Raw genomic sequence first — 14,923 nt, forward strand, 5'->3', positions numbered from 1 at the left:
ATGTGGGACTGGTGTTGGTGATGGGTTGGGGGCCTCTTAACACAGTGTGTTTCTAGCTCTGGATAGACGCTGCTTTCAGACACTGATCTGGAACAAGTCGGTAACCTCCCCCCCGATTATGCCCCTAGCCATCGGGGGGAGAACCCCTGAACTGAATTCACATCAGGGTCAAAGGGCAACTCTACCTCTCAGTGTTCTGACAGGGGGTTTAACAGCATGGTAGTGGGCATTACAGTACAGCCAGGGTAATTAATTGGTAAGTACAGTACTCTGGGTTTGTGAGTGTGTCTCGTTGGTGTGTGTGTGTGGGGGGGGGGGGGGCGGGGGGCGGGGGGGGCACTGAAGTGGAACAAAACATCTCGCTGAATTCTATTTAACTATTTTTTTTTAAGTTTTCATCCTTGAACTGGAGAATGGTCTTTTGAAACATTCTTTATTTTCTGTTTCGGCAAAAGCTAGAGAGATAGTTCATTGTGGTACTGATCTATGTTTTGTTTCACAGAGCTTAACAGTCTATTAACCAAGAGGTCAGATTGGAATGACCCCTAACTGGCTACTCTGTGGCCGCTCTTCCTATCACAATTATTTGTGAAATGGAAGACAAACCTTTTCATTTCTCTTCCTTCCTCCACCCCACCCTCTCTCTTTCCCTCTCTCTCTTTCTCTCTCTCTCCTTCTCTCTCTCTTTATCTCTCCCTCTCTCTCTTTCTCTCTCTCCTTCTCTCTCTCTCTTTCTCTCTCTCTCCTTCTCTCTCTCTCCCTCTCTCACTCTTTATCTATCTCTCGTTCTCTCTCTCTCTCTCTCTCTTTCTCTCTCTCTCTCTTTCTCTCTCTCACTCTTTCTCTATCTATCTCTCTCTTGTTCTCTCTCTCTCTCTCTCTCTCTCTTTCTCTCACTCTTTCTCTCTCTATCTATCTCTCTCTCGTTCTCTCTCTCTCTTTCTCTCTCTCACTCTTTCTCTCTCTATCTATCTCTCTCTTGTTCTCTCTCTCTCTCTTTCTCTCTCTCTCTTGTTCTCTCTCTCTCTCTCTCTCTCTCTCTTGTTCTCTCTTTCTCTCTCTCTTGTTCTCTCTCTCTTTCTCTGTCACTCTTTCTCAACCTATTTTCTTTGTTTTTCTGCGTAACTCATTTCCTCTGGACCAGGAAATCTCCATGGAACCAGCGAGCTGCTTTGTATGGGCTTCTGCCAGAAGTGTTGGAGGGGTGGGGGAGGTGTGTGTGTGTGTGTGTGTGTGTGTGTGTGTGGTCTGATCACGATCAGAGTTGGTCTTCTCCATCCTCCCATCACTGCTGTAGTTTTCACGCTGTGACAGTGTGCTGCTCAGCTCAAGGCTCAGATGAGTGAAGCATTTCTCAGCCATTCATCTTCAGTCTGAACGGAAGACAGGAAGTGATGTCACCACACCTTGCAGCAGTCCTCCTGATTGGCCAATGTCCTCTGACAGGCGGCGGCTCTTATCCAATGGTAGAACCTCAACTGCTGTTGAGACCATAAAAGATGGAGTTTAGATCTCTATGGATAGAAGTTTAGATCTTAACTCCAAGTTTCCAAATGAAACTTAAAAAACAAAAATTTTCAAAGTTTCATTTGGACCCCCCCCCTCCCCCCTTCCCCCTTCCAGGAACCAAATGAAACTTGCTTCTGTTTACTGTTAGCAGAAATCTCTGTGGTCTAATTGTCTAATTCCAGGTTTCTTGTCTTAACGTGAGACATGAGGAATAAGATTCATAGCACCAAAAATGGAGCGTGGATCTCCTAGTGAGAGAGAGAGAGAACGAGGGAGGAGACGACCATCTCTGATTCTGACCTGTCCACACTGACCTGGCCCACACACACACACCCTGTGTGGCCTTGGCTGTGCTACTCTGCCCATCTCACTGTCTCCTCCGTTGCCTAGGTTACATCGAGGCGGCTATTATCCCGGTGGGCGCGAGGAGAATTAAAGTTGTAGAGGACAAGCCTTCCCATAGCTTCCTGGGTAAGAATGACTCCTCACATTACCAACACACACACACACACACACACACACACACACACACACACACACACACACACACACACGGTGTGTAAACAATTCCCTGCTAGACCACCTCAGTGCTGTTATAGCGTGTTATAGAGTGTTCTAACAACAGTTGTAGTGTTCTAATAACAGTTGTAGTGTTCTAACAACAGTTGTAGTGTTCTAATAACAGTTGCAGTGTTCTAAGTTCTAACAACAGTTCTTAGAATGACAAGGGTGGTGAAAAGACAAAGTGCCCTGAGGGACTCAGGCACTGATGTGTAAACATGGATCCCAGGACCAGAGCTGCTCCAGGTCTGTCTCAGGGTGAAAGGAGGCTGGGCTCTTCTGCAGAGGTCGGGGGGATGGAGGAGAGGAGGAGAGGAGAGCCTGAAGACCAAACTCTCCCTCAGAGAGAGAGAGAGAGAGAGAGAGGGGGGAAGAGAGAGAGAGGGAGAGAGAGAGAGGGAGAGGGAGAGTGAGAGAGAGGGAGATAGAGAGGGAGAGAGAGGGAGAGAGAGAGAGAGAGAAAGAGTGAGAGGGAGATAGAGAGGGAGAGAGAGAGAGGGAGAGAGAGTGAGAGAGAGAGAGGGAGAGAGAGAGAGAGAGAGAGAGAGGGACATCTGGTCAAGGAAGCTCTCAAACACAACCTCCTTTCTTACAGCGAGAGGCCTTGTGTATTTCCTCCCACCTTCCTTCCGAACAGAAAACATCCAAATCATGTTCCTACGTACACAGGGCCCTACGAACCCTAACCCCGTAGAACAATATGGCTTTGGGAACGGAGTGGAACCGGGGCGTGGAACAGGAACACTCTGTGTGGAGAACAACATGGAGAGTGTGTGATTGCGCAGCTCCAAAATAACACAATAATCAAAGAACACCTGGGAATGAGTAGATGATTATGTGTAATGATTATGTGCAATGATGGAATCATTGTCTTCCAATGTATTAGGCTTTAACTTGTGTTTATTAGCTGGCTAAGCATAAAACAAACTTGTTTAGGGAGAGTTTGTGTGACATTCAATGTTTACACATCTCAGCACTTCTTAGAGAGTCATAGATGTTTGTTTTTTTTCTCCCATCCCTGGTGTTCCCTAGCTAACAGAGAGAGAGAGGGAGAGAGAGAGAGAGACTTCAGTGCATTACCTAACACCAGCAGGTCTTCTTCCTGTGAGAGAGAGAGAGAGAGAGAGAGAGAGAGAGGGAGACAGAGAGAGAGAAAGAGAGAGAGAGAGAGACAGAGAGAGAGGGAGAGAGAGACAAAGAGAGAGAGACTCCAGTTAATTACCCAACACCAGCAGGTCTGTTTCCTGTGTGAGAGAGAGAGAGAGAGAGAGAGAGGGAGACAGAGAGAGAGAAAGAGAGAGAGAGAGACAGAGAGAGAGGGAGAGAGAGACAGAGAGAGAGAGACTCCAGTTCATTACCCAACACCAGCAGGTCTGTTTCCTGTGTGAGAGAGAGAGAGAGAGAGAGGGAGAGAGAGAGATAGAGAGACAGAGAGGGAGAGAGAGAGAGAGAGAGAGGGAGAGAGAGACAGAGAGGGAGAGACAGAGAGAGAGAGACACCAGTTCATTACCCAACACCAGCAGGTCTGTTTCCTGTGTGGCAGCAGGCCCGGTCCTCACACCCTCAGAGAGAGGAGGGCAGACTGTCTCTGGACATGTGGAGCGCTAGTCTGCTGACCGGCCCTCAGAGAGAGGAGGGCAGACTGGCTCTGGACATGTGGAGCGCTAGTCTGCTGACCGGCCCTCAGAGAGAGGAGGGCAGACTGGCTCTGGACATGTGGAGCGCTAGTCTGCTGACCGGCCCTCAGAGAGAGGAGGGCAGACTGGCTCTGGACATGTGGAGCGCTAGTCTGCTGACCGGCCCTCAGAGAGAGGAGGGCAGACTGGCTCTGGACATGTGGAGCGCTAGTCTGCTGACCGGCCCTCAGAGAGAGGAGGGCAGACTGGCTCTGGACATGTGGAGCGCTAGTCTGCTGACCGGCCCTCAGAGAGAGGAGGGCAGACTGGCTCTGGACATGTGGAGCGCTAGTCTGCTGACCGGCCCTCAGAGAGAGGAGGGCAGACTGGCTCTGGACATGTGGAGCGCTAGTCTGCTGACCAGCCCTCAGCCAGACTGACCACAGTCCACTTCCAGGGCTGTGTTTACAGACGAGGCTGTGCTGCGTTTGTGTGTCTGAGAGGCAGAAGACACAGTGACCTCTGACCCTACGGAGCCGTCCATTTCTGGCCCATCGGTCTTCTCAGGGTCGCTCTGTTTGAGGACGACCCGTCGCTGTGCGTCTCCCGTCTCTTGAATAGGCTCCGTTGCGCTGTCCTCATTCACGTAACAGCGCAGGAACGGCAGCAGTGGGACTTGAACCCGTGACCCTGCGTGTTATGAGGGAAGTGTGTTATGAGGGAAGCACACTTCCTCCCCAGGGGGGGCCGTAGCGACCCCCCCCACCAGCACACCCCCGAAACCATCTGCACTAACCCTCCCCTCTGACCCCTCCGTTCCAGCGCTGAAGGACTCCACCAAGAGGTCCATCAACAGCGACTGGAAGATCGAGCTCCCGGGGGAGTTCCAGCTGGCGGGGACCACGGTGCGCTACGTCCGCCGGGGACTCTGGGAAAAGATGTCCGCCAAGGGACCCACCAACACCCCCCTGCACCTCATGGTAACGCCATTAGCGTTGGAGTTATGTCACAGGCTGATACAAAAACATATTACTGAATGGGCCCAGGCCCAAGAGCTCAGGGGGCCCTTTGCATTTCTTGTTGCATAGTAAAAAAGCTTAGTCATTCATTCAATAACAGAGCCTCAAACATTCTGCTGAAAAACTGAAGCAATAGCCTAAACATTCACTTTGAAGACGTCACAAGAAAGAAACCATCATGATACCTGTAGTTTTTAAGTGAGTGTTTATAGTACTTTAGAGTGGCTGAGTACTCCATGCAATATGGGCCCTTCAACTCTTTTGGGGAGAAATCCAAAAAGCAAGTCCTCCCCACAGAGGTGAGGTCCCTCGAGTCAAAACTGAGCTGAATAAAGCTGCTTTTATTGTGAGTTTTCTCAAATCATCTGCAAATTGGATGCCGTCTCATTGGGCAAATTCAAAATTTCGATAAATGAAATGGCTGGGAGGGCCCTTTACGTGTCTGTGCCCGGGGGCCCATCGTTACATAATCCGTCTAAGGGTTGACCTACTGTAGTTTCTATGTGGAAGGTTAAACCTTATCACAGGGGTAAAACTTATGTGACAGGGTGTTGTAGTTTTTTTGGGGTTTTTAAGCATGTAACGGTATCAAAAACTCACAGTAATATCACGGTATCAAGGTCCACGGTACGGTATATCACCGTATTAAACACAGTTTTCCATCCATCCATCCATCTTCATCCGCTTATCCGGGGTCGGGTCGCGGAGGCGGCAGCTCCAGCAGGGGGCCCCAGACATCCCTTTCCATAGGAGCATCAACCAGCTCTGCCTGGGGAATCTTTAGCCGCCCACACGCCAGTGGGAGATGTAGTCCTGCCACCTAGTCCTGGGTCTACCCCGCGGCCTCCTCCCAGCCGGACACGCCTGGAACACCTCCCTAGGGAGGCGCCCAGGAGGCATCCTCACTAGATGCCTGAACCACCTCAACTGGCTCCTTTCGACACAAAGGAGCAGCGGCTCTACTCCGAGTCTCTCCCGGATGACTGAACTTCTCACCCGATCTCTCAGGGAGACCCCAGCCACCCTCGTTCTTTCGGTCATGACCCATCCTTCATGACCATAGGTGAGGGTGGGGACGAAGATAGACCGGTAGATCGAGAGCTTTGCCTTTTGGCTCAGCTCTCTTTTCGTCACAACAGTGCGGTAAAGCGACTGCAGAACCGCACCAGCTGCTCCGATTCTCCGGCCTAACTCCCTCTCCATGGTTCCCTCACTCGTGAACAAGGCCCCCAGATACTTGAACTCCTTCAATCAATCAATCAATCAATCAAAGCTTTATTTGTATAGCGCATTTCATACCCAGAGGCAACACAATGCGCTTTACAGAGAACAAGGGAGGTGGGCATACGACCCACTCTCTACATATTCCAGAGGGAATATGTATGTATGAAGGGAACCTTCACTTGGGGTAAGGACTAATTTCCTACTCGGAGCGGACAGGCCACCGGTTTCCTGCTTAGAACCATGGCCTCAGATTAAGAAGTGCTGACTCTCATCCCAGCCGCTTCACACTCAGTTGCAAACCTATCCAGAGAGTGCTGGAGGTCGCAGGCAGATGATGCCATCAGGGCCACATCATCTGCAAATAGCAGCGACGTGATCCCCAGCTCACCGAACTGCAACCACACCTCCGTGCGGCTACGCCTCGATATCCTGTCCATGAAAATCACAAACAGGATTGGTGATAAAGCACAGCCCTGGCGGAGGCCAACCCCCACCGGAAAGGAAGACGACTTACTGCCGAGGACCCGGACACAGCTCTCGCTCTGGGTGTACAGGGATTGGATGGCCCTAAGTAGGGACCTCCTCACCCCATACTCCCGCATAACCCTCCACAAGACCTCTCGAGGGACCCGGTCGTAAGCCTTCTCCAAGTCCACAAAACACATGTAGACAGGTTGGGCAAACTCCCAAGCCCCCTCCAAGATCCTCGCGAGAGTGAAGAGCTGGTCGGTGGTTCCACGACCAGGACGAAATCCGCATTGTTCCTCTTCGATCTGAGGTTCGACTATCGGCCGGACCCTCCTTTCCATCACCTTGGAGTAAACTTTCCCTGGGAGGCTGAGTAATATGATGCCTTTATAATTGGCACACACCCTCTGGTCCCCTTTTTTGAATATTGGGACCACCACCCCAGTCTGCCACTCCTTTGGCACTGACCCAGACTTCCACGCAATGTTAAAGAGGTGTGTCAACCAAGACAGCCCCTCAACACCCAGCGCCTTCAGCATTTCTGGACGGATCTCATCAGTCCCTGGGGCTCTGCCACTGTGGAGTTGTTTGACTACCTCAGTGACCTCCTCCCAGGAAATTGACGACCCCCCATCATCTTCCGGCTCTGCCTCGATCGTAGAGGGTGGATTAGTCGGGTTCAGGAGTTCCTCAAAGTTCTCCTTCCAACGCTCAACAACCTCCTCAGTTGAGGTCAGCAGGGTCCCCTCCTTGCTGTATACAGCTTGGATGGTCCCCCGCTTTCCCTTCCTGAGGTGTCTGATGGTCTTCCAGAAACACTTTGGTGCCGACCGAAAGTCCTTCTCCATGGTTTCTCCGAACTCCTCCCACACCGCTGCTTTGCCTTGGTCACGGCCGAAGCCGCAGCCCTCCGGGCCAGTCGATAGCCTGTAACTGCTTCTGGGGTCTCCCAGGCTAACATATCCCGGAAGGCCTCCTTCTTCAGTCGGACGGCTTCCCTGACCACCACTGTCCACCACGGTGTCCGAGGGTTACCGCCCCTTGAGGTACCTATGGCCCTCAGGCCACAGCTCCCAGCCGCAGCTTCAGCAATGGAGGCTTTGAACACCGACCACTCATGCTCGATGTCCCCAACCTCCACAGGGATGCCTGAGATGCTCCGCCGGAAGTGGCAATTGAAATCTCTCCGGACAGGCTGTTCCTCCAGACGTTCCCAGTTCACCCTCACTACACGCTTGGGTTTTCCAGGTCTGTCCAGAAGCTTCCCCCGCCATCGAAACCAGCTCACCACCAGATGGTGATCAGTGGACAGCTCTGCACCTCTCTTTACCCGAGTGTCCAAAACACATGGCCTCAGATCAGATGATACGATAACGAAATCGATCATCGACCTTCGGCCTAAGGTGTTCTGATGCCAGGTCTACTTGTGGGCATCCTTGTGTTCGAACATGGTGTTTGTTATGGACAAACCGTGACTAGCACAGAAGTCCAACAACAAAACACCACTCGGGTTCAGATCGTGGTGGCCATGCCTCCCAATCACGCCCCTCCAAGTTTCTCCATCATTGCCTACGTGTGCATTGAAGTCTCCTAGTAGGACAGTGGAGTCCCCTGCAGGAGCCCCAAATAGGACTCCACTTTGGGTCTGCAGGAAGGCCGAGTACTCTGAACTGCTGTTCAGTGCATAAGCACAAACCACAGTCAGAGTCCCCCCCCCCCCCACAGTCCTAAGGCGCAGGGAGGCGATCCTCTCGTCCACTGGGGTGAACTCCAGCACAGAGGCGCTCAGCTGGGGGCTAGCTAGTATAGCCACACCTGCCTTACGCCTCATAACGTGAGCAACTCCGGAGAAGAACAGGGTCCAACCCCTATCCAGGAGTTTGGTTCCGGCGCCGGTGCTGTGCGTGGAGGTTAGCCCCACCAGGTGTAATTGGTATCGCTCCACCTCCCTCACAAGCTCCGGCTCCTTCCCCTCCAGCGAGGTCACATTCCATGTCCCCAGAGCCAGCCATTGCTTCCCGGGTCCGGTCCGTCGGTGCCCACTGCTTTCACTGCCACCTAGTTGGCAGCGCACCCGACCCCAACAATTCCTCCCGTGGGTGGTGGGTCCACGGGACGATGGAGGATGAGATGGTGTTGCCACGTTGTTTGTTCGGGCTGGGCCCGGCCGAGCTCCGTGGTAAGCCCGGCCACCAGGCGCTCGCATGCGGGCCCTCCATCTGGGCCTGGCTCCAGACGAGGGCCCCGGGCTTCCTCCGGGCCGGGTCTCTCTTCTTTTTAGTTGTTCTGTGAAAGAGCCATTGGCGATGTGTTCTGTTTGTCATAAGCGTAGAGTATAGTAGGGTTTTGAGAAGCGCTGTTCCAGTTTGTGCTGAGCCAGAAGAATGAGTGAATAATCATTAAAATGGAGCCGCCTCTCTCTCCATCCTCTCTGACATTAACAGCGGAGTCTTTTTAGTCAATAGTCTCCATTGTCATTGATCCACGGTTTAATGTACTCTCCCTCTCCCTCTCCCTCTCTCTGTCTCTCTCTCCCTCTCTCTCTCTCCCTCTCCCTCTCTCTCTCTCCTCCTTCTCCCTCTCTCTCCCTCTCCTCTCTCTCTCCCTCTCTCCCTCTCTCTCTCTCTCTCTCTCCCTCTCCCTCTCCCCCTCTCCCTCTCTCCCTCTCCCTCTCCCTCTCCCTCTCTCCCTCTCTCTCTCCCTCTCGCCCTCTCTCTCTCTCCCTCTCTCCCTCTCTCTCTCTCTCCCTGCCTACCTCTCTCTCCCTCACTGTCTCTCTCTCCCCCTCTCCCTCCCTCACTGCATCAATGGCCCTCTTCCCTGCCTCTCTCCCCCTCCCTCCCTCCATGTCCCCCCTCTCCCCCTCCCTCACTGTCCCTCTCTTCCTCTCCCTCCTCTCTCTCCCTCTCCCCCACTCCTCTCCCCCCTCTTCCTCTCCCTCCCTCTCTCACTCTCCCCCTCCCTCCCTCCCTCCCTCTCTCTCCCTCTCTCCCCCTCCCTCCCTCTCTCTTCCTCCCTCCCCCCTCCCTCTCTCCCCCTCCCTCCCTCTCTCTCTCTCCCTCCCTCCCCCTCCCTCCCTCCCTCTCCCCCTCTCTCCCTCCCTCCCTCCCTCCCTCCCTCCTTCCTCTCTCTCCTCCCAGGTTCTTCTCTTCCATGACCAGACGTATGGGATCCACTATGAGTACACGGTGTCTCTGAACGTGACCCAGGAGGACGGCGCTGAGCAGAGGGAGCCGGAGCACATTTACATCTGGACACACAGCAGCTGGCAGGACTGCAGCGTCCAGTGTGGAGGAGGTGAGACCCCCCCCCCCCCCTCGTACCCATGCCTCTCCCAGGGAGAGGAGGAGGAGGTGAGACACACCCCTCTCGTACCCACGCCGGGTCCCAGGGGAACGTTTTAGCCGTCTGGTAGATTAAACATTCTGCCTCCCCCCCAAAAAAAATGAACACAGCCTTAATGTGTCGCGTGTGTCACACATAGTGTACATTTAATCTGCGTAATAACATGTAGTAGTGAATAAAAACACCGGTCAGAGCAGTAGGGCTGGGTTTAAAAAAGCGATTAATCGATTCTGAATCGATTCTGAATCAAATGATTCAGAATCGATTCATGAATCCCAAAATCGATTTTTTATTTATTGAATAAATGAAGGAATGAATAGTTCATTAATTCATTCAATGATTCATTCATTCATTTTTGGAAATCAGTATCGATACCCAGCCCTAGTATTGATGTGTTGCATAACTTGGCAGTCATGTAATTAAGGTCACAGCTAAAAAAAAAACAGGTTTTAGTAACACTAACCGAATCGATATTGAATCGAATCGAATTGAATCGTGATAATCGATTCCGAACCTTGTGAATCGGAATCGAATCGATTCTTGAAATTTGACTCGATTCCCAGCCTTACAGAGCAGATAGATCATAATAACATGTAGTAGTGAATAGAAACAGTGGTCAGAGCAGATAGATCATAATAACATGTAGTAGTGAATAAAAACAGTGTTTGTACGGCTGCTTGTCGAGGCTGGCTGCCTGTATGGTAATTCCCTCCCCCCTCCCCTCTCCTGGTATTGTATTTTGTCATAATTGCCTGTATTTTGTATGTTGTATTGCATTTTGAATGTTGCTTTTTCTTCCTTTTTATGTGTTATTTGTATTGTGAAGCGCTTTGTGCATTTGTGCTGTGAAAGGCTCTATATAAATAAAATTGACTTACTTACTTACTTACTTACTAATGAAAACAGTGGTCAGAGCAGATAGATCGTAAGCGAGAAAGATTAGTATTTTGTATTGATCATGAAGTATTATGTATTGATCATGGAGTATTATGTATTGATCATGAAGTATTATGTATTGATCATGAAGTATTATGTATTGATCATGGAGTATTATGTATTGATCATGAAGTATTATGTATTGATCATGAAGTATTATGTATTGATAATCAAAAGTGTAGAACAGCACAACAAAGTAACGTGCAACTAAGTGCAACAAAACAATAACGTTTTCATTTAACCTGAAACTCGTCCATTCAAGCCCGTCTTCTCAGGCGTTCATGTGTGAGCCACCAAGGATGAGGTTTTGTTACAAATTTCACTCGCGCTGAGTCATCAATGCTGATATTTTTGTCGCGAAAAAGGTCAAGTTGGCAAAGTGTTGAAGTGTTACACACACATGCACACACACACACACACACACACACGCACACACACACGCACACACACGCACGTGCACATAATTTACTGTAGGTGGTCATATCTACTCTCTCTGGCGTGAGTGTTTCTGAGGCATTAGCTCCATCAGCTGACCCAAGTCCCCGATGCGAGCTGGCACTGATCCGGTTACAGGCCTGCTCCTGCTCCTGCTGCTCCCCTCCCCTCCCCTCTCCCCTCCTTTCCCCTCTCCTCCTCCCCTCTCCTCTCCCCTCTCCTCTCTCCTCCTCTCCCCTCCTCTCCTCTCCTCTCCCCTCCCCTCCTCTTCTCCCCTCTCCTCTCCTCTCCTCTTCCCTCCCCTCCTTTCCCCTCTCCCCCCCCCCCCCCCCCCCCTCCCCTCCCCCTGCTGTCCCCTGAGCGTTAATCTTGACCGGTCCGCTTCACATCTGGGCCCCATGCTGCTGCTCTAATCTGGGGCTGGCTGCCCAGCACACCCCCCCCCCCCCGCCGGGCCCGGACACCGCTTCAAACAGAGCTGTGGGAGGGGGGGGCTGGCACGCTGGGGAGGGGGCCGGGGGCAGTGGGGGCTGGACTCGTGACACTGGCGGGGGGTGGGGGGGGGCTTGGCGTAGGGCCGGGGACACACAGCCTGGAGGAGGAGGCTGAGAGGACGGGATAGGGGAGGAGAGGAGAGCGTGTGTGAAGTGGACGAGGGGAGACAGACCAGCAGACGACCTCCCCTCCTCTCCAGACGACCCCCCCTCCTCTCCTGACCCCCCCCCTCCTCTACTGACCCCCCTCCTCTCCTGACCCCCCTCCTCTCCAGACGACCCCCCCTCCTCTCCTGACCCCCCCTCCTCTCCAGACGACCCCCCTCCTCTACTGACCCCCCCCTCCTCTCCTGACCCCCCCCTCCTCTCCAGACGACCCCCCCTCCTCTCCTGACCCCCCTCCTCTCCTGACCCCCCCTCCTCTCCTGACCCCCCTCCTCTCCTGACCCCCCCTCCTCTCCAGACGGCCCCCCCTCCTCTCCTGACCCCTCCTCTCCTGACCCCCCCTCCTCTCCTGACCCCTCCTCTCCTGACCCCCCCTCCTCTCCTGACCCCCCCTCCTCTCCTGACCCCCCCTCCTCTTCTGACCCCTCCTCTCCTGACCCCCCCCTCCTCTCCTGACCCCTCCTCTCCTGACCCCCCCCCTCCTCTCCTGACCCCCCCTCCTCTCCTGAACCCTCCTCTCCTGACCCCTCCTCTCCTGACCCCTCCCCTCCTCTCCTGACCCCTCCTCTCCTCAGCGGTCTACCTGACTCCACTTCATTACAATACAGTAGCTCCCTCTCATCCACCACATATCGGGCAGAACACACACACACACACACACACACACACACACACACACACACACACACACACACACACACAATTATCTTATACCTGTATGGTGTGTAGCACACAACCGTCAGCTGTTTTATTGCTGAGAGGGGGCTCTCCTCCCCTCTCGAGGGCCTCCCCTCCTCCCCTCCTCCCCTCTCGAGGGCCTGCTCTCCTCCTCTCCTCTCCTCCCCTCCTCCCCTCCTCCCCTCTCGAGGGCCTGCTCTCCTCTCCTCCCCTCCTCCTCTCCTCCCCTCCTCCCCTCTCGAGGGCCTGCTCTCCTCTCCTCCCCTCCTCCCATCCTCCCTCCTCTCCTCCCCTCCTCCTCTCCTCCCCTCCTCCCCTCTCGAGGGCCTCCCATCCTCCCTCCTCCCCTCCTCCCCTCTCGAGGGCCTCCTCTCCTCCCCTCCTCCCCTCCTCCTCTCCTCCCCTCCCCTCCTCCCCACTCGAGGGCCTCCTCCCCTCCTCCTCTCCTCCCCTCCTCCCCTCCTCCCCTCCTCCCCTCCTCCTCTCCTCCTCTCCCGTTTGAACGAACACTCTCCATAATCACCAACTCAGCAGAGCAGCTTCATCACTGTCCAGTCTGGTGATGATCAGGGGCGTGTGGTCAGTGTGAGTACCCCTGCCGACCTCCATCCCTCCGTCTGACGGGGGTCCCAACCTGCGCTGTCCAGGGGGAGAGGGGGAGGGGGGTGGGGGGTTGTGCACTGGCTTCCTGGTTTGTTTGGAGTGGCTAATCATATTTGAGGCGGAGGAGACGAAAGGGATTCTTGGCAAGTCGTTTGTAGCAGCGGTTAGCATCCCAGTGCTAGCCAGCTGCGGTGGTTCGTCTGATTGGTTTAAAGGGATTTCTTTCATGTCCAGCTGAGTCTGTAGCGCGACACTGACTTTTAAACACTGGCTCTGTGTGTTCTTAACGAGTTTCACAATGTAAATACAACAGTTTTGTTACAGTTGCTAACGCCAAGAGTGTGTGGCTAGATTTTAACCTGTGACCTGTGAGGGCCTAATAAAAGCAGGAGCACCATCTTGATGAGTCTTTTAGAGAGGTCAGTAGTTCATCTCGTGACCCACTTCTTAGAGTATTTCTGTGGAAGAGTGTCCTCAGACAAGGTGCCGGAATGTCCGTTTCCTTGGTAACAGCGTTTTACAGTTATTGTAGAGAGAGCGGTGTGAGGAGTTTGAGGCTTAGAGGAGTCTTATAGCCGTGAGAGGGCTACGACCCGCCTCCCCGGCCTCAAAATGGATTTCCTCTCCTAGTCCTCTCCCCTTCCGCTGCTCCTCAATTCCACAGTCTCCTCCCCTCCTCCCCTCTCCTCCTCTCCTCTCCTCTCCTCCTCTCCTCCCCCCTCCTCTCCTCCTCTCTCCTCCCCTCCTCTCCCCTCTCCTCCTCTCCTCTCCTCTCCTCTCCTCTCCTCTCCTCTCCTCTCCTCCACTCCTCTCCTCTCCTCTCCTCTCCTCTCCTCTCCTCCCCCTCCTCTCCTCACCTCCCTCCTCTCCTCCCCTCCTCCTCCTCCATCCTCTCCCTCCTCTCCCCTCCTCTCTCCCTCTCCTCCTCCTCCTCTCCTCCCCTCTCTCCTCTCCCTCCTCTCCTCCCCTCCTCTCCTCTCCTCCCTCCCTCCTCTCCTCCCCTCCCCTCCTCCTCCACTCCCCCTCTCCTCTCCTCCTCTCCCCTCCTCTCCTCTCTCTCTCTCTCCCCTCCCCTCCTCTCTTCCTCCCCTCCTCTCCCCTCCTCCCCTCTCCTCTCCTCTCCTCTCCTCTCCTCTCCTCTCCTCTCCTCTCCTCTCCTCCTCTCTCCTCCCATCCCCTCCTCTCCTCCTCTCTCCTCCCCTCCTCTCCTCTCCTCTCCTCCTCTCCTCCCCTCTCCTCTCTCTCCCCTCTACTCCTCTCTCCCTCCCCTCCTCTCATCCCCTCTCATCCTCCCCTCATCTCCTCCTCTCCTCTCCTCTCCTCTCCTCTCCTCTCCTCTCCTCTCCTCCTCCTCCCCTCCCCTCCTCTCCCCTCCTCTCCTCCTCTCTCCTCCCGTCCCCCTCCTCTCCTCTCCTCTCCTCTCCTCCTCTCCTCTCCTCTCCTCTCCTCTCCTCTCCTCTCCTCTCCTCTCCTCCTCTCACTCTCCTCTCCTCTCCTCTCCTCTCCCGTCCTCTCCTCCCCCCTCCTCTCCTCTCTCTCCCCTCCCCTCCTCTCCTCCCCTCTCCTCTCCTCCTCTCTCCTCCCCTCCTCTCCCTGGGCCTTCAGCCTGCGCGGGCGCTGCCGCTAATTAACTGGGTTTTATCATGTAGCTGCCTCCAAAATACACAGAGGCCCTAACGTGTTGACTGGAGGGTTGTTCCAGGTGAGGGAGGCGGGGTTTATGACGGGGAAGAGAGGTGACTGGGGCACTCGGGAGAGAGGGGGGGGGGGAGGGGGGAGGAGGCCGGAGGATTTTAGCAGACATGTTACTTTGTGTTAAACATTAACACGTTTAATGTCTTTGTAATTTGCTAAATGATTATTCTCTCTC

The 14,923-nt window shown here is 53.9% G+C and overlaps 1 protein-coding gene across 1 annotated transcript in view; it reads left to right on the forward strand.

Moving 5' to 3' along the window:
- The window catches only part of adamts17 (ADAM metallopeptidase with thrombospondin type 1 motif, 17), a gene marked incomplete at both ends in the record, with an annotated part of 83,424 nt that overhangs the window by 64,010 nt on the left and 4,491 nt on the right, over positions 1-14,923 (forward strand). Inside the window, 3 exons of the mRNA XM_084437450.1 lie at positions 1,900-1,980; positions 4,509-4,666; positions 9,538-9,694. Coding sequence (XP_084293576.1) covers positions 1,900-1,980; positions 4,509-4,666; positions 9,538-9,694 — 396 coding nt within the window. The remainder of the gene's footprint in view (positions 1-1,899; positions 1,981-4,508; positions 4,667-9,537; positions 9,695-14,923) is intronic.

Source organism: Borostomias antarcticus, assembly GCF_949987555.1.
Source record: "Borostomias antarcticus genome assembly, chromosome: 4".
NCBI classification, from domain to species: Eukaryota; Metazoa; Chordata; class Actinopteri; order Stomiiformes; family Stomiidae; genus Borostomias; species Borostomias antarcticus.